Raw genomic sequence first — 24,709 nt, 5'->3', positions numbered from 1 at the left:
GTACAATTTTTTTAGTATCGGGAGTGGTCCAAGGACACAGGCTTTAAAAAGTATGAATGCAGGGGTGCCTGCCTGCATTGACTGGGCCTGAATCATGATGGCCTTCTGGCTGGTGGCAGGAGGTGACAGTCCAAAGCATGCAGTAGTAAACTAGATACTTAAATTATCATCTGAGGTACTTTGGAGGAAGTACAGCTGTAGCTATGTCTTCAGAAGAGATAAAGAAATATTCTCCTGGCCAGGAGTGGTGGCTCACACCTGTAATCCCAGCACTTTGAGGGACTGAGGCGGGCAGATCACCTGAGGTCGGGAGTTCGAGACCAGCCTGACCAACATGGAGAAACCCCGTCTCTACTAAAAATACAAAATTAGCCAGTCATGGTGGCACATGCCCATAATCCCAGCTACTTGGGAGGCTGAGGCAGAAGAATTGCTTGAACCAGAGAGGCAGAGGTTGTGGTGAGCTGAGATCATGCCATTGTACTCCAGTCTGGACAACAAGAGTGAAACCTCGTCTCAAAAAAAAAAGAAAAAGAAAAAAAGAAAAAGAAAATGTTCTCGTTTCTTGCCATTTCTAGGGGTTTGGGGATTGCGTACATTGCTACAGGACATGCTCACTCTACCATCTTGCTCCAATTTTTATTTTTCAAAATACAGTGCTTATGCTTGGTTACTTCAGTTAAGATTATTTCTGCCAGTGCGCGGTGGCTCACACCTGTAATCCCAGCACTTTGGGAAACCGAGGCTGGTGGATCATGAGGTCTGGAGATCGAGACCATCCTGGCTAACACGGCGAAACTCCGTCTCTACTGAAAATACAAAAAATTAGCCGGGAGTGGTGGTGGGCGCCTGTAGTCCTAGCTACTCGGGAGGCTGAGGCAGGAGAATGGCGTGAACCCGGGAGGCGGAGGTTGCAGTGAGCCGAGATTGTGCCACTGTACTTCAGCCTGGGGGACAGAGTGAGACTCCGTCTCAGAAAAGAAAAAAGAAAGAAAGAAAAAAAGATTGTTTTTAAAAATCATAATTAGGCAAAAATATATGGCAATACTTAACCATACTTAAGATAAACTAAGTGATTTGGCCTGTTTCAGTATCCCAACTCACATGCTAACAGGGGCTTGACCTGTAGCTACAGTACCCTGGAGGAAAAGATTGCATTTATTTGGTTTTTTTGGTCTAGGTAGTAATAATTCTGTCCTGGGAAAAAGACTAGCCTCAGGGCATTTCTGATTGAACGTTTTTCAATTACAGTCTTTAAACCAGTATGCCACAGAACTGCTTCTTTCCATATGACGGCCTTTGTGGTGTATGGCAGATTTCCCTGAGGCCTCACAAAATGCTAGGCTTTCACAATGTCGCTGACCGACAGCCAGGCCCAGCACAGTCTTGATGGGATTGTGGGGCTAAAGTTATTCCACCTTGTGCAATAGCTAAAGCTTTCTCTAACCAGCTCCTTTCTTATAAGGTTAGAAGAAAAAAAATTTTTTTTTTTTAGATGGATTCTTGCTCTGTCACCCAGATTGGAGTGCGCGATCTCCAGCTCACCACAACTTCCGCCTCCCGGGTTCAAACGATTCTAATGCCTCAGCCCCCCGAGTGGCTGGGATTACGAGTGCCTGCCACCATACCCGGCTAATTTTTTTTTTGTATTTTTAGTGGAGACGGGGTTTCACCATGTTGGTCAGGCTGGTCTCAAACTCCTGACCTCAAGTGATCCGCCCGCCTCAGCCTCCCAAAGTGCTGGGATTACAGGCATGAGCTACTGTGCCCAGCCAAAGAAAATACTTTTTATGCCAGCCCTGAAACTACCCTGAAGCACGTACATCAACCTTGAGGCCTCACAGTCCATCAGGAGGGGTGAAGGCCATGAGGAATTAGAAAGCATAGGGATTTTGCAGTTAGACAGATCTGGTTCAAATCCTAGACTTGTGCCTTGAACAAATTACTTACCCTCATTGAACTCTAGATTCCTTATTTGTAAAATGAAAGACAATAATAGTTATCTCCAAAGGAAAGTTGAATATGATCATTCATTTATTCATTAATTCAACATTTATTATTGCCTACTTTGTGCCAGGTTCTGTTCTAGGAACTAAGGGATACAACTTTGAATAGGCAAAATCTCTGCTCTCCTGAAGTTTCCTTTTTTTTTTTTTTTTTTTTTTTGAGACTGAGTTTCACTCTTGTCAGCCAGGCTGGAGCGCAATGGTGCACTTGGCTCACTGCAACCTCTACCTTTTGGGTTCAAGTGATTCTCCTGTCTCAGCCTCCCAAGTAGCTGGGACTACAGGCATGTGCCACCACGCCCGGCTATTTTTGCATTTTTAGTAGAGATGGAGTTTCACCATGTTGGCCAGTCTGGTCTCAAACTCTTGACTTCAGGTGATCTGCCTGTCTCGGCCTCCCAAAGTGCTGGCATTACAGGCATGAGCCACTGCACCTGACCTGAAGTTTACGTTCTAATAAGTAGCAACAGACAGTAACATAAACCAAAATAAACAGGAAAACACCATAACAAAATAAAGCAGTGATATAATTGAGAATTGCTTCTATTTCTCTCTGTTGTCTTCTTGGTTCAGTCAGCCTGCTAAACTATATGGAACCTCATTTTCATGGGCCACTTATCTAAGCCAGGGGACCTTGGAAAGTCTCTCGTGTCTCTAATCTCAATGGCCTAATGTGACTTCTCTTGAAATATTTGGACATTAGCAGGAAGCCTAGGCTTTAGACCAGATCTTTGCTTTACTTTAATGGTGGACTTGACTTTACTGGTTGATTTTTAGGCTCTCTGTGGACTGTGGAGATGACATTTGGGGGACAGACAGACACTTGCCCTGCCTCTGTCTGAGAAAATTCTGTTTTGGATGTCTTGTTGAAGTTGTTGCTGACATCCTAAGCCCTTGCTGGGGTCATAATTTAATTCATCAGAATGTGTGGCTTGCAAGAACCGGCTCAGATCCTGCCCTTCAAAAACAAAACATGAGTGTGCCAAGGAAGTCCGAGGTGTTGAATGTTGCCACTTCAAGCCTAAACTTTCTAGGAACACCTAAGTGGGAAGCAGCTTCCAGTTCTCTAGGCTGCTTCTGGGCCAGAGCTGGGTTCCACAAGAGGCAGAATAGGCATATCTATGCTTAAGGAACTGGCAAAACAGGCTCTCTCTCTCTCTCTCTCTCTCTCTCTCTCTCTCTCACACACACACACCCGCCAAGGTAGCTGTCAAAATCTTATCCTGAATTTTGGAACCAAAAAATCTTGAAAGATGGTATTCCAATATCACATTTTATGTAAGTTTTCTATTGTATTAGATTCAAATTGCGATTTGAGGCCACAAGCTTTTAGAATTCAGGGCCTTTTTAACGTGCCAAGCCCCACACCACTCCAGGAACTTCCCCACAGCCCAGTTCTCAGAATTCATACACAAGGTCTTTCCTAAATCTAGGGTCCAGGCCAGAGAGTGGAGGATGTGCTCTATTTCTTACCCGATTGCAGACCCTTTGAGAGTGCTCCCTTCTGAAGCACTCACTGTCTGAACTTGCGCGGTCTCACACTTAATTACGCACAGTGGGCAGGACTGTGATGTGGTCATTGGTGTCCTGACTTATTTTAGGGCAAATCTATGGGCGGGGGAGGCTTCCTGGACCACTGAGCAATTCATTTACATTAGGATGTTTCTCTGTCAGTTGCAGGAAAAAAAATCTTGTTTTCTGCTGTGGTTTTGACCTTTGCCTCATCTTCTGTTGCTGTTGTAGGAGGCAAAATAAGGGTCAAGGCCTGGAGACACAAGTGTTTTGACTGAAGCTCCACTTGGCTTCCCAAGCCCAAGCTGGGTTGCACCAGGTTCCCTAGGGTGGAGGCTGTGGGCAGCTGCCAGGGACATGTGCCTGCCCACTGGCCTCTGGCCCTCACTAAGCTGGCCAATGGGAAAGGACAATTGTGAGGTGGGGACTGCCTGCCCCCATGAGTACCAGGCTGTTGAGGCTGGGCCATCTCCTCCTCACTTCCATTCTGACTGCAGTCTGTGGTTCTGATTCCATACCAGAGGGTAAGAGCAATTCTGTGAAGTTGCAGGCTGGGTGAAGGGTACGTGCATAGCCTCTGTCTGGGATCACCCAGGCTTTCCTGTCCATAGCAGTGTGGGAGTGGATATAGGTGGATACTCTGGTCAGAGCAGCACTGGTGGAGGCAGATATGCACTGGGCTTCTTCCTCAATTCTCCCACAACCCCAAGAGAGAGAGGGTTATTTCAGGCATTCCTTCTAAGATGCCTGGAACCATTCTGAATTTTTCCCAGTTCTCTCTGTGGCAGGATACCTATTGAGGAAAAGTTAGGGTCAGTAAGGTGGGAGGGTTTGTCCACAGATGAAGTCCAATTTGATTAAGGGGGATAAGAGAATACATTGCCTCTTAGCTTGACCAGGTAGGGCAAAGGAAGAAGCATATGTGAAGGCAGCTTGAGAAAAGTCAAGCTGAGTGCTGACTTCAGACCGGAATTTGGAATCCAGCTCTGCCACTTTATTCTATTCAGCAAATATTTACTGAGCAGATCCTATGGTCCAGACAGTGGGTTGGGTTCACGAGATACAATGATGAGTGTGACATGGTTGTTGTCTATAGATTTGGGGATATCTGTAGGTATGGGGATATCTTACAAGGTAATCAAGAGGTTCTAATGAGGACAGGCATGGTGGCTCACACCTGTAATCCCAGCACTTTGGGAGACTGAGGCGGGCGGATCACCTGAGGTCAGTAGTTCCAGACTAGCCTGACCAACATGGTGAAACCCTGCCTCCACTAAAAATACAAAAATAGCCGGGTGTGGTGGCAGGTGCCTGTAATCCCAGCTACTTGGGAGGCTGAGGCAGGAGAATTGCCTGAACCTGGGAGGCGGAGGTCACAGTGAGGCGAGATCCTGCCACTGCATTCAAGCCTGGGTGACAGAGCGAGACTTCGTGTCAGAAAGAAAGAAAGAAAGAAAGAGAGAGAGAGAGAGAGAGAGAGAGAGAGAGAGAGAGAGAAAGAAAGAGAGAGAGAGAGAGAGAGAGAGAGAGAAAGGAAGGAAGGAAGGAAGGAAGGAAGGAAGGAAGGAAGGAAGGAAGGAAGGAAGGAAGGAAGGAAGGAAGGAAGGAAGGAAGGAAGCTTCTAATGAGATAAAATGAGAAGAGCCTGGCGTATAGTTGGAACTTATGAAAAATTATAATTAAAAAAACATTTTCTGACAGGAGAAACTGGATCTACCTGGTTTTTGTGCAGCCTAATCCCGGTCACCCCAGGGAGTGCTGTTTCTGAGGCATCCTGGTGGTTTTGAGCTGTAGATGCTGAAGGTCAGAGTGGGAGGGATTTTACAGGTTAGGTCAGCCTCTCTTGTGTTAGAGGACGTGGATCCCTGGTCTGGAGAGGTTCTGGTTTTTAGATCAAGCCTCGCAAAGGGCGGCACCACCTCACTCCTAGGGACTCCGCTAGAAGGAAGGCCAGCTCTGCCTAATTCAGTTGGGGAGACGGGGGTCCCTTTATGCTAGCAGAATATGTCGGAAGGAGCATGATGGTGTCAGCTTGGTTCAGGAGGGCCAGTGGTACACAGGGAGTCCTGCAGCTTCCCTAGCAGTCCCTGCTGCCACTCTTCCTTAAGTCTTGAGGAGTTTTTTTGGCATAATCTAGGCTCACTGCAACTTCTACCTCCCGGGTTCAAGCGATTCTCCTGCCTCAGTCTCCCAAGTAGCTGAGACTACAGGCATGCGCCACCATGCCCAGCTAATTTTTGTATTTTTAGTAGCGATGAGGTTTCACCATGTTGGCCAGGATGGTCTCGATCTCTTGACCTCATGTTCCACCTGCCTTGGCCTCCCAAAGTGCTGGTGTTACAGGCATGAGCCACTGCGCCCAGCTGAGGAGTCTTAAGCTGAGATCACAGCATTGCACTCCAGCCTGGGTAAAAAGAGCAAAATTGCATCTCAAAAAAAAAAAAAAAAAAAAAAAAAAAGAGTAGACACAAGACTGGCTCCTTTTTTTTTTTTTTTTTTCTGGGACAGGGTCTCACTCTGTCACCCAGGCTAGAGTGCAGTGGTGCAATCACAGCTCACTGCAGCCTCAATTTCCTGGGCTCAAGTGACCCTCCCATCTAAGCCTCCTGAGTAGGTGGGACTACAAGTGTGTGCCACCATGCCTGCCTAATTTTTAAAAATTTTTTGTAGAGACAGGATCTCACTATGTTGGCTGGGCTGGCCTCAAACTCCTGGGCTCAGCAGTCTTCCCATCTCAGCCTCCCAAAGGGCTGGGATTATATCCTTGCTCTTTTTAAGGTGGCTGTAGGGACTTCCACCTACTCCTTGTCAAGCCAGTGGACCGGTGGTCCCAGACATACGGCTAAAGTCAAGAGGTGATGTCTTTTGGAGAGTAGATGCTTTCAATCAGGAATTTCCATCAGAAACTCCATCATGTGGAGAGAGACTTATCCTAAAAATGTGGTGGTGGGGGATGCTCTGTTTTATTAGTTCCTTGAGGGTACGTGTGTGTGTGTGTGTGAGAGCTCATGTGGAAGGGTGTGTATGTGTGTGTGGGGGCGGTGCATATGTGTGTGGATGTGTGGATGTGGTGTGTGGGTGTGCACGTGCGTAGGTAGAGGTGTGTGTATGGGGGCGGGTATGTGTGTGTGTTGGGCATGGAGATATTGACAGCTCTCCCAGGGCTGAGTGAAGGCTTTTGGGCAAATCTCCTGGTAGCTAGGCAAAGCTGAGTTGATTCCTGGTTATGCCATTTATTATAGGGTTGCACTGTGAGAAACTGCCAATATTCTACACTTTGACTTTTATTTATTTTTATTTTTATTTATTTATTTTTTTTTGAGACAGAGTTTCACCCTTATCGCCTACGCTGGAGTGCAGTGGCACAATCTCGGCTCACTGCAACCTCTGCCTCATGGGTTCAAGTGATTCTCCTGCCTCAGCCTCCCAAGTAGCTGGAATTACAGGCGCCCGCCACCATGCCCGACAAATTTTTGTGTTTTTAGTAGAGACGGGGTTTCACCATGTTGGCCAGGCTGGTCTGAAACTGCTGACCTCAGGTGATCCACCCACCTTGGCCTCCCAAAATGCTGGAATTACAGGCATGAGTCACTGTGCCCAGCCTATTTTGACTTTTAAAAATGGGAGTTTGATATAATTCAATCCAGTGGTTGAATTAGCTAGCATCTTTCTCTCTCCAAGTCTCAGGTTCTCCTACATGTTAGAGTCAAAAGCAGGGCTATGGGAAGATTAAGTAAAATCAATTTTGAAAATGCCTTATGAAAATTATACTCCAAGGAACTCGCGCCAGCGTCAGTTTTTCATGTTCCTCATCTCACATGATCACATTTAGTGGATTAGGAAGCTGAGTCTGAGAAGCTCCGTGTAATGCTTTCGGAGGCCCTGTGACGTGATGGAAATCTCACTGGTTTGGAAGTCAGAACGGAGTCTCTCAGGGATCGCATTTCCTTAATCTGTCAGTTTCCTCATCTCTAAAGTTGGGGTCATTTCCTTCCTTCATGGAGTTATTGTAAAGATGAAAATAAATAATGTGTAAAATCTAGCATGGGAGCTGGCTTCTATAAGGTTCTAATAAGTGCATTCCTACTCCTTCCCCTCAGCCTTCCCATTTGTAAAAGCAAGGCTGGAGGGAAGTGATTTTGGGGGCCCCTTTTGACTCTGACATTTGAGGATTTTGTATGCTTTGTTTTGAGACAGAGTCTTGCTCTGTCACCCAGGCTGGGGTGCAGCTCACCTCAAATTCCACCTCCCAGGCTCAAGCGATTCTTATGTCTCAACCTCCTGAGTACCTGGGATTACAGGCAGGCGCCTCCACCCCCAGCTATTTTGTGTGTGTGTGTGTGGTTTTTTTTTTCAGTAGAGACAGGGTTTTGCCATATTGGCCAGGCTGGTCTTGAACTCCTGACTTCATGTGACCCACCCATCTCAGCCTCCCAAAGTGCTGAGATTACAGGTGTGAGCTACTGTGCCTGGCCAATTTTGTGTGCTTTAATGCCCTTTTCTGCTGGAAGAATTGGCACCAGGTTTGGTGACCTCTTCCCCCATACAGCTCTGCCTCCTACCAGTCCCAGAGGGGACCCTGTCCCTGCATTTTGCAGGATTCTGCTGTTGCAACTGAAATTCCAGTAGGTCAAACTGAAATTTCTCATACATTTTAACACGAAGATAAATGATCACAGTATGGCCGTTGAGGATCCAGAGAACATCATGGTCATCCCCTTGTATAATTTTAACGACAGATGAATTCATGCCTGGTGAGGTTTGCCAGGAAAGCCAGTGCAGGAGAAAACCAGTACAGCCATTTGGACTTCAGATCTCACCTCTGCCCTCTTTTACTTGATATCTTTGGGCAGAAATTACTGAACCTGTTTGGTCTTCGGATTTCTTCTGTGGGAACTGCGTCCTACCTCTGGGAGTTGTGTGGTCACATTGAGGTTAAAGGGGTGATGGCTGTGTAGCAGTGGTCCATACATATTTGTTTGCTTCCTTTCTCTTCACTTATGTGTGGAGCACTTTATGAGTTTATAAATTACTTCTTCATACTTTCTATCAGTTGGTTCTCACAATGCTATTGTAAAATAGGTTAAATGAGGATTACTGTCCCACATTTATAGGCAAAGAGCATGAAGTTGGGGAGGTTGGATGAAGGCTGGAAATTCACCCAGAGAGTTAGGTGAAGCCTAGAGTGGAAGCCAGGTCACTTGCTTCATAATCTGCAAGTTATTTTTTTATTTTTCTTTTCTTTTTTTTAATTGAGATAGAGTTTTGCTTTTGTTGCACAGGCTGGACTACAATGGTGCGATCTCAGATCACTGCAACTGCTGCCTCCCAGGTTCAAGCAATTCTCCTGCCTCAGCCTCCCGAGTAGCTGGGATTATAGGCATGCACCACCATGCCTGGCTAATTTTGTGTTTTTAGTAGAGACAGGGTTTCACTATGTTGGTCAGGCTGGTCTCAAACTCCGGACCTCAGGTGATCCTCCCTCCTCGGCCTCCCAAAGTGCTGAGATTACAGTGGAAGTCTTTTTATGCTACTTTTTTCTTGTATCCCTCACCCCATAGGGTGGAATATTGAAAGGCAGGATGTGTGACCACAATACTTTTCTCCTCCTGGACTATGTCTAAGAGTCTGTTATTGGGTTCTGAAGACCAGAGTTTAATTTCCTGTCTCTCAAAATAGTTGTGAGAATTGAACGAGATACCAAGTGAGGAAAGGGTTTTATAAACAGCATTTTCAAAAATTTTAAAAGTCCGCAAAATTTTTAGTTTGAATACAGATAAAATAGATCCCTTTATTTTATAAAAAGTAACAAAATTTGTTATTTAACAACTATGTTATTTATTAATTTTGCCTTTTTGTATGCTGCCAGGAAAGAAATATTAAGAAATCTTAAATTGATTATGGTGAATCAGAAGGTCTGCCTGGATTTTTTATTGCTTTAACTGTACAGCTAATCATAAAACCTCAAATTTCTTTTTAATGACATTTCAAGGGTGCACTTAGCTGTGTAACTCCTTTGTTGCCAAAAGCTTTGTCACCAAAAACAATTAAGCAGATTCCTGAGTTACTGAAGGACACATAACAGAGTTGAGACTTAGGAATTTTGGTGCCATGCTAAGTCTACAGGGACACAACAAATAGCATTTTACAAAGGCAAAGAATTGTAACACTTGAGATTTAACTTCTTGATCCATGTAAAAGTTTTCTTTATAGGCATAATTGAGTTTTAGATCATAGTACTCAATATTACTTAGTAATATTTTTTTTCTGATAGAAATAGAGTGTAACAGGCTGGGCACAGTGGCTCACGCCTATAATCCCAGCACTTTGGGAGGCCGAGGCGGGCGGATCACTTGAGGTCAGGAGTTTGAGACCAGCCCGGCCAACATGGTGAAATCCCATCTCTACTAAAAATACCAAAAATTAGCCAGGTGTGGTTGTGGATGCCTGTAATCCCAGCTACTTGAGAGGGTGAGGCAGGAGGCGCTTGAACCCGGGAGGCAGAGGTTGCAGTTAGCTGAGATGGGGCCACTGCACTCCAGTCTGGCCCACAAAGCGAGACTCTGCCTCAGAAAAAGAGAGAGAGAGAGAGAGAGAGAGAGAGAGAGAGAGAGAGAGAAAGGAAGGAAGGAAGGAAGGAAAGAAGGAAGGAAGGAAGGAAGGAAGGAAGGAAGGAAGGAAGGAAGGAAGGAAGGAAGGAAGGAAGGGAGGGAGGGAGGGAGGGAGGGAGGGAGGGAAACAAAGTGTAGCAATGGCAATATCTAAAAAAACAGATATTTTTGTATGTTTGTAATTTTATATATATGACCCCAACTTTAGAGATGAGGAAACTGAGAGATTAAGGAAATGATCGCTGAGAGACTCTGTTCTGACTTCTAAATCAGTGAGCTTTCTATCATATCACGGTGCCTCCGAAAGCATTACACAGAACTTTCTAGTGTCAGCTTCCTAATCCGCTAAACGGGATCATGTGAGGTGAGGAACATGAGAACGCTGACATTGGTGAGGGTTTCTTGGAGTACAATTTTCATGTGGTATTTTTAAAACTTATTCTACTTAATCTTCCCAAAGCCCTGCTTTTGACTCTAATGTGTAGGAGAACCTGAGACTTGGAGAGGGCAAGATGCTAGCGACAGAGCAAGACTCCATCTCCAAATAAATAAATAAGTAAAATAAAAAAGAACACAAATAATTCTGAAAGAATTTTTTTTTTAATTAGGCATGTTTGCACTGGTCTTCAATTGTTATTAATTGCCAATTTCCCACCCAGAATTAAGTTGGAATGCAACTTTCTTTTTCAATCAGAGTCCATTCTTAGTCTTGGAAACTTCCGAGGCTCCTGTGCTCATCGTGCTCTTGTATTTCCAGCACCTCTACCCCATGCCACTGTCATGGAACCTAGGCTGATTGCACCTATTAGTGGAGAAATCTGTCCATAGTACTGAAATGTGGGGACAAAGGGTGTTCCCTTAAGGTAGGAGAAAGGGATCTTTATTTTTATCAAAGGGGGAGGAGCCATTAAACTCCAGAGACCCCTGAGTTTGTCCTCTCTCCAAGGTTTTGGGGTAAGCCCCCATTCACCCTTTATCTCTGGGGCCTTCTTTAGCTGCCTCCACCCGTTCACATATTCTGGATTCTCTCCTCCTATTTCCCAGTGGAAAATGATGGAGCCTCACAGATTCTTCCCATTTCTGGAGAAAAACACGCATGGAGCTCAAAGTTCTCAGTTTTATTGCCAAAGCCATAATAAGAAAAGGCAGAGGTGACAAGCAGTCAGGAAGTTTAAAGATGCGTGAAATCTTTAAAGTCTCAAAACAAGAATTCTCCTAAAATACAAAAGGGGCTTTGCTGGTCTCTCCTTAGCTTCTCATGTAGCTCACCTCTTTTTTCTTATCTTGAGACTAGTCAAACCTAAGCTGATTCTCATTTTATTTCCAGCAGCTATTGAGAACACTCTCCTGAACTCTTCAAATTCAGTAGAGGGCGACAAATGTACATATAAATGATAGTAGCGGGTCTTAAATAAAGACTCATGACACCTAAAAGGGCAGCACCTGAGTCTGATTGCACCTGTTTCTATTGCTGTTTCTGCCTCTCTTCTCTCTGTCTGCCATTTCATTCTCAATTGTTACTTTACTTATAAGATCATATTAGAACCTGATATTTGATAAATGATGCATCAGATCTATAGTGAAGGAAAAAATGCAATTAAAGTTGTTGTAACAGCTAGTCTTCAAGTGGGGAGAAATCATTTGAGTACCTTAGGTCACACCTTACATCAAAACAGAAAATCAGAGCTACATTAAAGAGTGAAACTTTAACTATATCAAACAATGGAAGAAAATTGAATACTTACTAAATCTTAGCATGAATAACAACTGCTTAACACTTAGATGCAAGGCCCGGGTGTGGTAGCTTATGCCTTTAATCCCAGCACTTTGGGAGCCCAAGGCAGGAGGATCTCCTGAGGTCTGGAATTTGAGAGTAGCCTGGCCAACACGGTGAAACCCCCTCTCTACTAAAACATGCAAAAATTAGCCGAGTGTGGTGGTGCATGCCTGTAATCTCAGCTGCTTGGGAGGCTAAGGCATAAGAATCGCTTGAACCCGGAAGGTAGAGGCTGTAGTGAGCCCAGATTGTGCCACTGCACTTCAGCCTGGGTGACAGAGTGAAACCCTCTCTCAAAAAAAAAAAAAAAAAAAAAAGCAAACTAGAGCTGGGAGGTACCATTATTTCTTTTGCTCACTAAACTGACAACACACACATGTTTTTTATAATACCCAAAGCTAATGAGGGTAGTTAAGGTATGCCCTTTTATACACACACTAATGTATAACATACACTGCCATGTGGGGCTATGTTTCAGGAGACTTAAAACTGTACATACCTTTTGGTCCAGTATTTTACTTCTGGGAATCTGTCATAACAGAATCATAATCTTGGGGAAAGCTATATACCTAAGGATATTTAAAATATTATTTAAAAATCAAAGTATAATTTCTTAAAGAATATAAAATAATATTTAAAAATGAAAATATGCTAAAAGTTTGATGAAATATAAATGGTCGAATATATATTGATTATATCCACTTACTAGACTAGCACTCTGAGACATTACAAATAGTGATTATAAAAACTAGAAAATGACAAGGGAAAAATAGAGGAATAAAGTTTTACATAAAGTATGATTTCCACTATGTTTAAAAATAAACAGAGACATTCTTGGGGTTGAGGATTGTTTTCTTTTCTGTCATTTCCAAAGAACTACATAACTATTATTTTTAATGAACTATATATGTAATATATACATATAGTTTATATGTATATACAAAGTTTATCTCATGTATTTGATAAAGATGAAAGATGAGTTGGTTGTGCCATGTGAAGAGGGCAGTATAGCGCCCAGGTAATGGAGCCTAGGAGTGGGATTCCAGATACCAGGCGAATCACGGTCTTTCTTCCATCCCTCACAGAGGAATAGGTTTGTCTTCAACAAACCTTCAGTTGTCCTGAAGACAAACCTAATTCTGGAGACGTCAAATAATCTAGAAGAGACAAGCAAACTGATGAAAAATAGTGAATCTTTAAGGTAAAATAAAGCACATGGACTACGCTTTGTTTAGAATCAGATTCTTGGGATTAGCCACATTAACCCACAGAGGGTCTTAGTGATGCCTCTAATCCAGGATCCTAGGGCCTGTTTCTCTCTGTGAGATGCTTTCTCCCAACTCCTTGGTGAGAGTGGGAAGACTAAGACCTCAGCAATCAGAGGTGGGGGCCTAAGATCCCCCTAAGATCAGAGGCAGACTCTGAGAGGGGACAAAAGTCCCTATACTTGTATTGGGCCCTTTTCTGGGAGGGGGATATTGAAGAATGATTTTGAGACAGGGAGTCCTTTGACTACCTGTGCCACTTGAGCTGTTTGCTAGGGCTCCAGAATACGTATTTCAAATACGTTCCCCACTCCCTCCTTCCTTCCCTCTTCCACTTTTCCTTTTTTCTTCCTTTCTTCTTTTCCTTCCTTCCCTTCCTTTCTCTGGCTCTCTCAGGATTTCTTTTCCTCATTATGAAAGTACTTATTTAGTCCTTACTCTGCTATTAGTGTGTTAGTCTTTGCCCCCTGGTACTTGCTGTTTAATGGAGAAATGGGTGAGCGAAACAGAAATTACAGCAGAGTGCAATAGAACGCAATAGAGCTAAGCTAGGTGTATAAATCCATTCTCACACTGCTATGAAAAACTACTTGAGACTGTGTAATTTATAAAGAAAAGAGGTTTAATTGATTCACAGTTCCACAGATGGTACAGTGGGCATGGCTGGGGAGCCCTCAGATAACTTACAATCATGGTGGAAGAGCGAAGGGGAAGCAAGCACATTATATGGCGGCAGGAGAGAGAGTGAGAGAGAGGGGGGAGAGAGAGAGAGAGAGAGAGAGAGCACATATAGGGGAAGTGCTACACACTTTCAACCAGATCTTGTGAGAATTCACCTACTATCATGAGAACAGCAAGGGGGAAGTCAGCCTCCATGATTCCATCACCTCCCACCAGGCCCCTTCTCCAACACATGTCGACATGATATTTGGGTGGGGACACAGACCCAAACCATATTACCAGGGCACTGGAGAAACACAGAGGTGAAAGAACAAACCAAGGAGTGAGATGGAGAAGAAGGACTTCCTGAAAGAGATGACATCCGAACTGGGTCCTGAATAGAGATCAGACAGGAGAGGAGGGGCAGCTAAAGGTGGCCCAGGCAAACAAAGGGCCAGCGGATATGTTCATGGGATGATGTGTCTCTTGTTGTCTGTTTAACTGAAGGTGAGTCTCTCTCTCTTTCTCTCTCTCTCTCTCTGTGTGTGTGTGTGTGTGTGTGTGTGTGTGTGTGTGTGTGTGTGTGCAAATGTAATATACCAAATGGTCAAACATGTGCCCCAGGAGAAGGGTAGAGGAAGAAAGAATGAGAGAGTAAGAAGGAGGAATAGACACAGAAAATGAGAGAAAAGAGGGGAAAGAAAAAGAAGAAAGGAGCCAGGGGAGAGAAGCTGGTTAGCACTGATTGGAGCAATCTGTGTCATCGTACTTGGGAAACTCAAGGATGGATTCTTGGCAAGTTGACTCTTGGAGCTTTCCCTGTGCTTGTTCCTGTGCTCCGATATGGAAAAATTAGAGGAGTGTCATCTGTGCAATCACTGAATTCATAATCTTGGTGAGGAAAGGAGACTACACAAAGGAATAATGTTAAGTATTACAAATTTGGGGGCAGAAAGAGATCAAGGTGGGCTGCAATATTCAGAAAAGTCTTCCTGAAAGAGTTGAATACTGAGAAAGCAGCTCCTTGAAGTGGAATCTGCTGAGGCGGATGGAGTCCTGTGTAGGTATCAGCTGGGTGTGCTGTGTGGGGTCTGTCTCTCCATGGCTGACAGTGCACATGTGGATTCCAGGACTCAGGATGTTGCTGGGAGCTGTTCTACTGCTATTAGCTCTGCCCAGTCATGGCCAGGATACCACAACTCAAGGGCCCGGAGTCCTGCTTCCTCTGCCCAAGGGGGCCTGCACAGGTTGGATGGCAGGCATCCCAGGGCATCCAGGCCATAATGGGGTCCCAGGTCGTGATGGCAGAGATGGCACCCCTGGCGAGAAGGGTGAGAAAGGAGATCCAGGTAAGAATGTTTTTGGCCTCTTTCATCACATACCTCCTTAACTGATATAAACTACATGAAGGCATTCGTTATTAACTAAGGCCTAGACGCAGGGAGAAAGCAAAGCTTTTTTATGTAAACCATAAGCGACTTGAAGTGGATTTGAGGTTGGTCTTCCAAGGATGAGAATAGGTGGTGCCTCTATAATGAAGACTTTGACTTTGCTGCATCTGCATGTCCTTTTCCATCCCCTTTCCCATCTTCACCCTCATCCTTATTCCCAATGCATTCATATTCTGATTCCTCTTTCTGTCTAGCTAACTTCTATTCCATCCAGTGGCATTCAACCACATTTACTGCACACCTGCACACCCCCCGAAGGGCACAATCTTGCCTTTGGGGAACTCTTGATCTAGGTAAGATGTCTAATGTGCAAGGCTCTGTTGGTGGTTACTACAAGATAGTCTACTCTGAAAATGTCAAACTGAATGTGAACGAGTATTCTAAGTATGGAGCATAGAGAAAGTGTACTCACCATGGACCTGGATGAAGAATGAAAGCTTCAAGGAGGAAGCAGAGCTTCAACTAGGCCTTGAACGATGGATAGGCAGAATAGAGGAGGAGAGACAGCCTAGATAGAGGGGGTAGAATTGCAAAACCAGGGTTGATGGTGCCAGCACAGAAAGGGCTGGCAGGGTGGAGGGTCTATGACAGAGACCTATAGGGGATAAAGATGGAGTTGAATTTATGGGAGCCTGCCTGTCTGTGGGAGATATAGAAGGAGGAGGTAACATCTCTCTCCTTTTGGGAGCTCTTATTGGTTTCTTGCTCTATAAGTCAAGAAGGTTGTGAGTGGGAGCCACAGGGATGGTAATTTAGGCTGTAACCAACCTAGGCAGGAGTTCTGTTCTTTGTGGTCACTGAGGTCTTCTCATTCCTTAGGTCTTATCGGTCCTAAGGGAGACACTGGTGAAACTGGAGTAACCGGGGCTGAAGGTCCCCGAGGCTTTCCGGGAATCCAAGGCAGGAAAGGAGAACCTGGAGAAGGTGCCTATGTATACCGCTCAGCATTCAGTGTGGGATTGGAGACCTACGTTACTGTCCCCAACATGCCCATTCGCTTTACCAAGATCTTCTACAATCAGCAAAACCACTATGATGGCTCCACTGGTAAATTCCACTGCAACATTCCTGGGCTGTACTACTTTGCCTACCACATCACAGTCTATATGAAGGATGTGAAGGTCAGCCTCTTCAAGAAGGACAAGGCTATGCTCTTCACCTATGACCAGTACCAGGAAAATAACGTGGACCAGGCCTCCGGCTCTGTGCTCCTGCATCTGGAGGTGGGCGACCAAGTCTGGCTCCAGGTGTATGGGGAAGGAGAGCGTAATGGACTCTATGCTGATAATGACAATGACTCCACCTTCACAGGCTTTCTTCTCTACCACGACACCAACTGATCACCACTAACTCAGAGCCTTGTCCCAGGCCAAACAGCCCCAAAGTCAATTAAAGGCTTTCAGTACAGTTAGGAGACTATTATTTAGTTGGAGGCCTTTGAATATTATTCATTCATTCACTCATTCATGTATTCATTCATTCATCAAGTAACTTAAAAAAAACCATATGCTATGTTCCCAGTCCTGGGGAGTTTCAGAAACATGACCAGATAACTGACTAGAAAGAAGCAGTTGACAATGCTCTTTTGTGCCCACTGTTTCTCCCGATGCTCATGTCAATCCTGTAAAGCACAGGGAACAAGCTTTCTCCTGTTTTTACAGATTGGGTCCTGAGGCTGAGAGAGTTAAGTGAATGTCTAAGGTCACACAAGTATTAAGTGACAGTGCTAGAAATCAAACCCAGAGCTGTGGGCTTTGCTCACTAGACCATGCCCTTTTATAGAAGCACGTGGTCTCTTTGGAGTGTTGGTAGGTATCTGTTGCCCACCTCACCTGAGACTCATTGAATTTGCCTTTCCCCTTCTATCTCCCACAGACAGGCAGGCTCCCATAAATTCAACTCCATCTTTATCTCCTATAGGTCTCTATCATAGACCCTCCACCCTGCCAGCCCTTTCTGTGCTGGCACCATCAACCCTGGTTTTGCAATTCAAAAGGCAAACCTCCTCCAGCAGAGCTCCCTCAGAGAAAGTGGTTCTATGATGAAGTCCTGTCTTGAAAGGACTATTACTCAGTGGCCCCTGCACTACTCTACTTTTACCTATGTCCCTTCTCATGCTCTTCCCTCCAACTGGGAAAGCCAACTCCATCTCAATGTGCTGAACTCATCCCTGTTCCTCCAGGCTGCCTGGCCAGGAGCTTCTCTGATGTGATAGCCACTGTTTTTGTTTTGTTTTGTTTTGTTTTGTTTTTTTTGAGATGGAGTCTCACTCTATCACCCAGTCTGGAGTACAGTGACATGATCTCAGCTCCCTGCAGCCTCCTTCTCCTGGGTCCAAGCAATTCTGGTGCCTCAGCCTCCCGAGTAGCTGAGACTACAGGCTCACACCACCACACCTGGCTAATTTTTGTATTTTTGGTAGAAATGGGGTTTCGCCATGTTGGCCAGGCTGGTCTGGAACTCCCTGCCTCGGTGATCCGCCCACCTAAACCTCCCAAATTGCTGGAATTACAGGTGTGAGCCACCGTGCCCACTCAATATCTCACTTTTTTTTTTTTTTTTTTTTTGCCCTGCATGAGAGTCCGGGGTGTGAGGAACACCTCCCACCAGGCTAGAGGCAACTGCCCAGGAAGGACTGTGCTCCCTCCACCTCTGAATCCCTTGTAAATGCCTCGTGAAGACCAATCTCTTGAATCCCATATCTACCCAGAATTAACTCCATTCCAGTCTCGGCATGTAACCAGTTTTATCCACAGAAACGTTTTCATTTTAGGAAATCCCTGGTTTTAAGTATCCAATCCTCGTTCAGCTGGACAATATGAATCTTTTCCACTGAAGTTAGGGAGGACTGTGATTTTCAGAACACTTAAAGAATTTTCCATCAAGAAAGTAGCTTGAGCCTGAAATGCAAAACCCATGGAGGAATTTTGAAGCCATTCTTCCCTTGAGTACCAACAGGGTCAGGGAAGACTGGGCCTCCTGAATTTATTCTTGTTCTTTAGGAATTACAGGTTGAGGTAGTTGATGGTGGTAAACATTCTCTCAGGAGACAGTAATTCCAGTGATGCTTTTCAAAGATTTTAGCAAAAACTGAGTTAATAGCATTCTCTATCAATATATTAAAAAACCTATTTTTTTTTTGCTTACAGTTTTAAATTCTGAATAATAATTCTCTCATTTATGTGTATTGCTAATCATTAAGGTATTATTTTTTCCACATATAAAGCTTTGTCTTTTAAAATGCTTGCGTATTATTTTATTTCTTTCTCTTTCTTTCTTTCCCTTCCTTCCTTCCTTCCTTCCTTCCTTCCTTCCTTCCTTCCTTCCTTCCTTCCTTCCTTCCCCCCTCCCTCCCTGTCTCTCTCTCTTTCTTCCTTCCTTCCTTCCTTCGTTCTTTTTTTGTTTTTTAGATGGAGTCTCACTCTGTCACCAGGCTGGAATGCAGTGGCTTGATCTTGGCTTACTGCAACCTCCACCTCCCAGGTTTAAGCGACTCTCCTGCCTCAGCGACTCTCCTGCCTCAGCCTTCCGAGTAGCTGGGACTACTGGCACACGCCACCACACCTGGCTAATTTTTGTACTTTTAGTAGAGACAGGGTTTCACCATGTTGGCCAGGATGTTCTCGATCTCCTGACCTCATGATCCGCCCACCTCAGCCTCCCAAAGTGCTGGGATTACAAGCGTGAGCCACTGCGCCCGGCCTCGCATATTATTTTCTACAAGTAAAGATACTATCCAGCATTAAACATAAAAACACTTGCTGCACATCACTTTTTGTGTTTTTCTCTTTGAGATAGAGTCTCACTCTGTTGCCCAGACTAGAGTGCAGTGGCGCAATTTCAGCTCACTGCAATCTTTGCCTCCCAGGTTCAAGCAATTTTCCTGCCTCAGCCTCCTGAGTAGCTGGGACCACAGGTGCCTATCACCACGACCAGCTAATTTTTGTATTTTTAGTAGAGACGGAGTTTCATCATGTGGGCCAGGCTGGTCTCGAACTCCTGATCTTATGATCCACCCGCCTCCACTTTTGTTTTTATTTTTTGAGAAAGATAGATATGAGCTTTTCGGAGGGATGAAGAGGTGAGAGTAAGCCTTGTGTTAGTCAGGACTCATGTTGTGAATGTCATTCACAACAGAAAACCCAAAATATTATGCAAACTATTGTAAGCAAGAAAAATAATGGAAAAATGGAAACATTTATTCCTTTGCATAATAGAAATTACCAGAGTTGTTCTGTCTTTAGATAAGGTTTGAAACAAAGGTTCAGAACAATCAAGACCCTTTTTTGTATGTCCTTCTGCTCTTCCTTCTGCAGTGTAGGCTTTAGCCTCAGGCACTACACAGTATAGTTCTAGGGTTTCCCTCCTGATATCAAAAAGGCTGTGGCCCGCCCAGCTCTCGCATCCCCACGCCACACCATCGGGCTAAATGGACATCATGTTTTCTGGTGGTGCCCAAAGAAGAGAGAGGAAGCTCTCTTTCCCAGATGCCCCAGCAAGTATAACCTTGCATCTCATTGGCTCTGGCTGAGTTGTGTGCCTGTCTCTGACCAATCACTGAGTCAGGAGGATGAAATATTCATATCGACTTAATTGCAGTTTAAGCTAGGGGTATGTAGAGGTATTTTCCCTAAAGCAAAATTGAAACACTCTTATCAGAAGTGGGAGAATGGATGATAGAAGCAAAATAATACCTGTCCACAACAAACTCTTAATGCTGTGTTTGAGCTTTCCTGAGTTTCCCAGAGAGACATTGCTGGAAAATTCCTATTGATTTTCTCTAAAATTTCAACAAGTAGCTAATGTCTGGCCATACTCACAGTCTCACATCTGGTTGGGGTGGGCTCCTCACAGAATACGCTTTCACAGTTACCCTAAATTCTCTGGGGCCGGGTTATTCCTTTGTGGAACTAGAGGAACAGAGAGTGTCAACTGAGGCCAAAACAGGCCTGAGAGAAACTGAGGTCAAGATTTTAGGATTCATGGTCCTGTGATGCTTTGAGATATAATTGTGGATTTGTCCAGTTCTCTTTAGTTCTGTCAGCTTTTGCTTCATATATTTTAGTGCTCTATTGTTAGATACATACACATTTAGTATTATGTCTTCTTGATGCATTTACTCTCTTATCATTACTTAATGTCCTTTATCTCTGATAATTTTCTGTGTTCTGAAGTCTACTTTGTCTAAAAATAAGACTTTCTTTTCTTTTCAACTTTCTTTTCTTTCCCCTTCCTTCCTTCCTTCCTTCCTTCCTTCCTTCCTTCCTTCCTTCCTTCCTTCCTTCCTTCCTTCTTTCTTTCTTTCTTTCCTTCTGTTTTTGAGACAGAGTCTCATTCTGTGGCCCAGGCTGGAGTGCAGTGATGTGATCTTGGCTCACTGCAACCTCCTCCATGAGCAATTCTCCTGTCTCAGCCTCCCGAGTAGCTGGGACTACAGGCACATGCCACTGTGCCTGGCTAATTTTTGTATTTTTAGTAGAGACGGGATTTCACCATATTGGTCAGGCTGGTCTCAAACTCCTGACTTTGTGATCCACCCACCTTGGCCTCCCAAAGTGCTGGGATTACAGGCATGAACCACCACGCCCAGCTAACTTTCTTTTGATTAGTGTTTTCACGGTTTATCTTTTTACATCATGTTACTTTAGATATATCTATATTATTGTATTTAAAATGTGTTTCTTACAGACTGTATGTAGTTGGTATCATTTTTATCCAGTCTAAAAACATCTGTCTTTTAATTGGTGTTTAAACAATTTATACTTAATAAAATTGTTGAATTTCAGATGGATAGCCATTTTATTTGTCTTCTATTCACCACTTCTGTTTTAGTCTCTTTCCAGAATTCTTTTGGATTATTTAAATATTTCATAATATTTTATCTTAATTTATTTATTGGGTTTTTGCCTATAACTCTGTGGTACTTTTTGATGGTTGCTTGAGGGATTACAGTGTACTTAACTTTTCACAGTATACATAGAGTTAATATTTTGCCACTTCCAGTAAACCACAGACGGCTTATAATCATATTAGTTCTTCTATCCATTTCCTTTTATGTTATAGTCGTCATGTATATTACATCTATATACATTGAAACATTATAGGCAATATTATGATTTTTGCATTCAACAGTTATATATATTTTTTAAAGAATTTAAGAGGAGAAAAATACTTTGCTTATTAGGATCTTAATCATTTCTTTCATTCTTTATTAATTTCTAATGTTCTATGTTTCTGGTGTAATTTCTCAACCTGAAAAACTTTATTTAGCATTTATTTTAGAGCAAGTCTGTTGATGATGAATTCTCTTAGTTTTTCTTCATCTGAGAATGCCTTCATCTTTTCTGCATTCCTGAAATACATTTTTGCTGGATATGGAATTCTGAGCGGATAGTTCTTTCTTCTAGCACTTTATTTTATTTAGTTTAATTTTTTTCAGTGCTTTAAAGATGTTTCTGTCTTCTGGGACCCATGGTGTGTGTGTGTGTGTGTGTGTGTGTGTGTGTGTATGTGTATGTGTGTGTGTGTATATATATATATATTTTCCCTTTATCTCAAAGGTTCTATGGTTTCAGATGAGTAACCTGCAGTCACAGTTTTCTCTTTTGTGTAATTTATCATTTTTCCTTCCAGCTGCTTTCGAGATGCTTTGTTTACCTCTGATTTTCAACAATTTGATTTTGATGTGTCTGGGTGTTTTCAAGTTTCACCTATTTTAAGGTTCATTAAGCTTCTTGAATCTATAAATACAGATCTTTAAGCAAATTTAGGACATTTTCTGCAGACATTTTTTATTTTTATTTTTGAGACTGGGATGTTGCTATGTTGCCCAGGCTGGTCTCAAACTTCTGGGCTCGAGTAATCCTCCTGCCTTGGCTTCCCAAAGTGCTGGGATTATAGGTCTGAGCCACTGGATTTTCTGGCCCTCAGAACTGTGAGCCAACAAATTTCTTTTCTTTATAAATTACCCAGTCTGTGGTATTCTGCTATAGAAGCACAAAATGCGCTAAGATACTGGGTCGACCAGATTCCTCCAGGAATATGAATTAGGATGGACGTAAAACACGCAGATTCAGGACTCATGGGTCCTTCTGCCCTGCAGTGTAGAATAAGGAGAGGCCCAGCTGTGAGAAAGGTAGAGGCTTTGAGAGAAACAGAATCGAAAGTGAGAGAGAGAGAGAGTAACATCTTGGATGCTTTCCACTTTTTGGTTCAGTCCTACCTGAGATTTGACTATATCCCAACCCAAGGTGCCATAAGACACCAGTTCCTGTATTTTTATGCCATCTCTCCTTTTAATGTAAGTTAGCTTGAATTTATTTCTTTTATGTACATCTAGAAAGTACACAGTGGGTCAAGCTCAGTGGCTCACACCTGTAATACCAGCATTTTGGAAGGCCAAGGTGGGCAGATCACTTGAGGTCAGGAGTTTGAGACCAGCCTGGCCAACATGGTGAAACTGAAAATACAAAAATTAGCTGGTTGTGGTGGCGAGCATCTGTAATCCCAGCTACTTGAGAGGCTGAGGCAGGAGAATCACTTGAACCTGGGAGACAGAGGTTGCAGTGAGCCAAGATAGTGCCACTGCACTCCAGCCTGGGCAACAGAGCAAGACTCTGCCTCAAAAAAATAAATAAATAAAAATAAAAAGTACACAGGATTAGAAATTATACTGTGACTGTGCCCAGGCACCAAGCTCAGGCTTAGTTAGGAAGAAGACTTGGCAACAGGATAATAGAGTCAAGTCATTAGGCCCTCATAAGGTCAAACCTAAAACCCTAGCTTCATTTACATGAATTTTATTAGCAATTAACCTCCTAGCTTAGAAATCCCTTGTGGACAGAGACTGTGGATTTCATCTTTGAATTCTTTACAAAGATCATTGATTTATTCAGTAAATATTTATTGTCTACTTTGTATTAGGCACATCATAATCTTAGAAATGATAATATAATTACCATTTTGAAGTAGCTGCTTGAAATACATTATTTTATTTACTTCTTACAACATCCTGTACGTTAAATACCATTGACCCCCTTGTTAGATAAGAAAACTGAAGCTTAGAGAAGATAATTAACTGGCTCAAAGCTGCAGCTAGTAAATTGTAGAGCAAAGAATCATAGTCAGAGCTGCCTGATACCAAAAGCCATGCTGTTACGAAAAATAAACCCCAATTTCATTGGACATTTTTTTCTTTATAGTTTCAAGACATTGGGGGATAGAGCATTTATATAACCTGTAGCCTTAATGTTAGCAATCCTGTAAATACCAGTAATGGAAGAACTTGCCTTTGTAAAATGAGTCATTGAATTTGTTATGTGGCAGAAAGTCTGGTTGTTTAAAGAAAATATGATGAAATGTCTCACTCAATCATTCATGTGGGCAAGTTCTGGGGACTGCACTGAGGTTCTTTGTAGTGTGGTGCAAGAAAATAAGGGTCTTCCAAAATAGTTGTTCATGCCAGCTGAAATAGGTTAATGCTCAACTTTTCTTTGTTTAAAAAATTCTGTAACTTGGCAGGGCGCGGTGGCTCAAGCCTGTAATCCCAGCACTTTGGGAGGCCGAGACGGGCGGATCACGAGGTCAGGAGATCAAGACCATCCTGGCTAACACAGTGAAACCCCGTCTCTACTAAAAAAAAAAAAAAAATACAAAAAAACTAGCCGGGCGAGGTGGCGGGCGCCTGTAGTCCCAGCTACTCGGGAGGCTGAGGCAGGAGAATGGCGTAAACCCGGGAGGCGGAGCTTGCAGTGAGCTGAGATCCGGCCACTGCACTCCAGCCTGGGCGACAGAGCGAGACTCCGTCTCAAAAAAAAAAAAAAAAAAAAAAAAAAAAAAAAAATTCTGTAACTTAAGTCCAGGTGCAGTGGCTCACACCTGTAATCCCAGCACTCTGAGAGGCAGAGGCTGATGGATCACTTGAGGTCAGGAGTTTGAGATCAGCCTGGGCAACATGGTGAAACCCTGTCTCTACTAAAAATACAAAAACTAACTGGGCATGTTTTTGGCGGGCACCTGTAATCCCAGCTACTCAGGAGGCTGAGGCAGGAGAATCACTGGAACCCGGGAGACAGAGGTTGCTGTGAGACAAGATAGTGCCATTGCACTCCAGCCTGGACGACAGAGTGAGACTCCATCTCAAACAAAACAAAACAAACAAACAAAAAACTATAACTTAAAAGTAGAATACTATTTCCCTAGTATGATAAAGAATAACAAATTGTAAATAATATCCAACATTATAACTAATAGCAAAACACTAAATAAATCCCTATTAAAATTGGTACAAAACAAGGATACAACAGGTGCTGGAGAGGATGTGGAGAAATAGGAACGCTTTTACACTGTTGGTGGGGCTGTAAACTAGTTCAACCATTGTGGAAGACAGTGTGGCTATTCCTCAAGGATCTAGAACTAGAAATATCAT

At 43.5% G+C, this 24,709-nt stretch overlaps 1 protein-coding gene and 1 long non-coding RNA gene across 3 annotated transcripts; one reads left to right on the top strand and one right to left on the bottom strand.

Moving 5' to 3' along the window:
* Positions 1 to 3,885: 3,885 nt before the first annotated feature.
* ADIPOQ (adiponectin, C1Q and collagen domain containing) lies at positions 3,886 to 18,523 on the top strand. Of its 2 annotated transcripts, XM_015132413.3 has the most exons (3): positions 3,886 to 4,042; positions 14,962 to 15,180; positions 16,102 to 18,523. In XM_015132413.3, exons 1-3 carry the CDS (start codon positions 3,958 to 3,960, stop codon positions 16,620 to 16,622), a joined length of 825 nt encoding a protein of 274 aa, XP_014987899.3. In that variant the 5' UTR covers positions 3,886 to 3,957; the 3' UTR covers positions 16,623 to 18,523. The 2 variants fall into 2 exon arrangements, with proteins under 2 accessions (XP_014987899.3, NP_001028043.1); NM_001032871.1 differs by lacking the exon at positions 3,886 to 4,042 and having other exon boundaries at positions 14,970 to 15,180; positions 16,102 to 16,624.
* LOC144339003 (uncharacterized) lies at positions 13,776 to 24,340 on the bottom strand. The gene is made up of 5 exons (XR_013413527.1): positions 24,202 to 24,340; positions 17,269 to 18,182; positions 16,051 to 17,144; positions 15,695 to 15,790; positions 13,776 to 15,150 (listed from the first exon to the last, which is right to left on the bottom strand). It is a non-coding gene; the product is annotated as an uncharacterized LOC144339003 (long non-coding RNA).
* Between the last annotated feature and the right edge of the window lie 369 nt (positions 24,341 to 24,709).

Source organism: Macaca mulatta, chromosome 2 (assembly GCF_049350105.2).
Source record: "Macaca mulatta isolate MMU2019108-1 chromosome 2, T2T-MMU8v2.0, whole genome shotgun sequence".
NCBI lineage: Eukaryota > Metazoa > Chordata > Mammalia > Primates > Cercopithecidae > Macaca > Macaca mulatta.
This window is presented reverse-complemented; position numbering and strand designations above follow the sequence as displayed.

Bases quoted from the DNA above. Each gene is read 5' to 3' on its own strand.
- ADIPOQ (XM_015132413.3), top strand. From the start codon at position 3,958: ATGAGTACCAGGCTGTTGAGGCTGGGCCATCTCCTCCTCACTTCCATT. The intron at 4,043-14,961 runs GTAAGAGCAATT...TGTGGATTCCAG, and splicing joins TTCTGATTCCATACCAGAGG to GACTCAGGATGTTGCTGGGA. The intron at 15,181-16,101 runs GTAAGAATGTTT...CTCATTCCTTAG, and splicing joins GGGTGAGAAAGGAGATCCAG to GTCTTATCGGTCCTAAGGGA.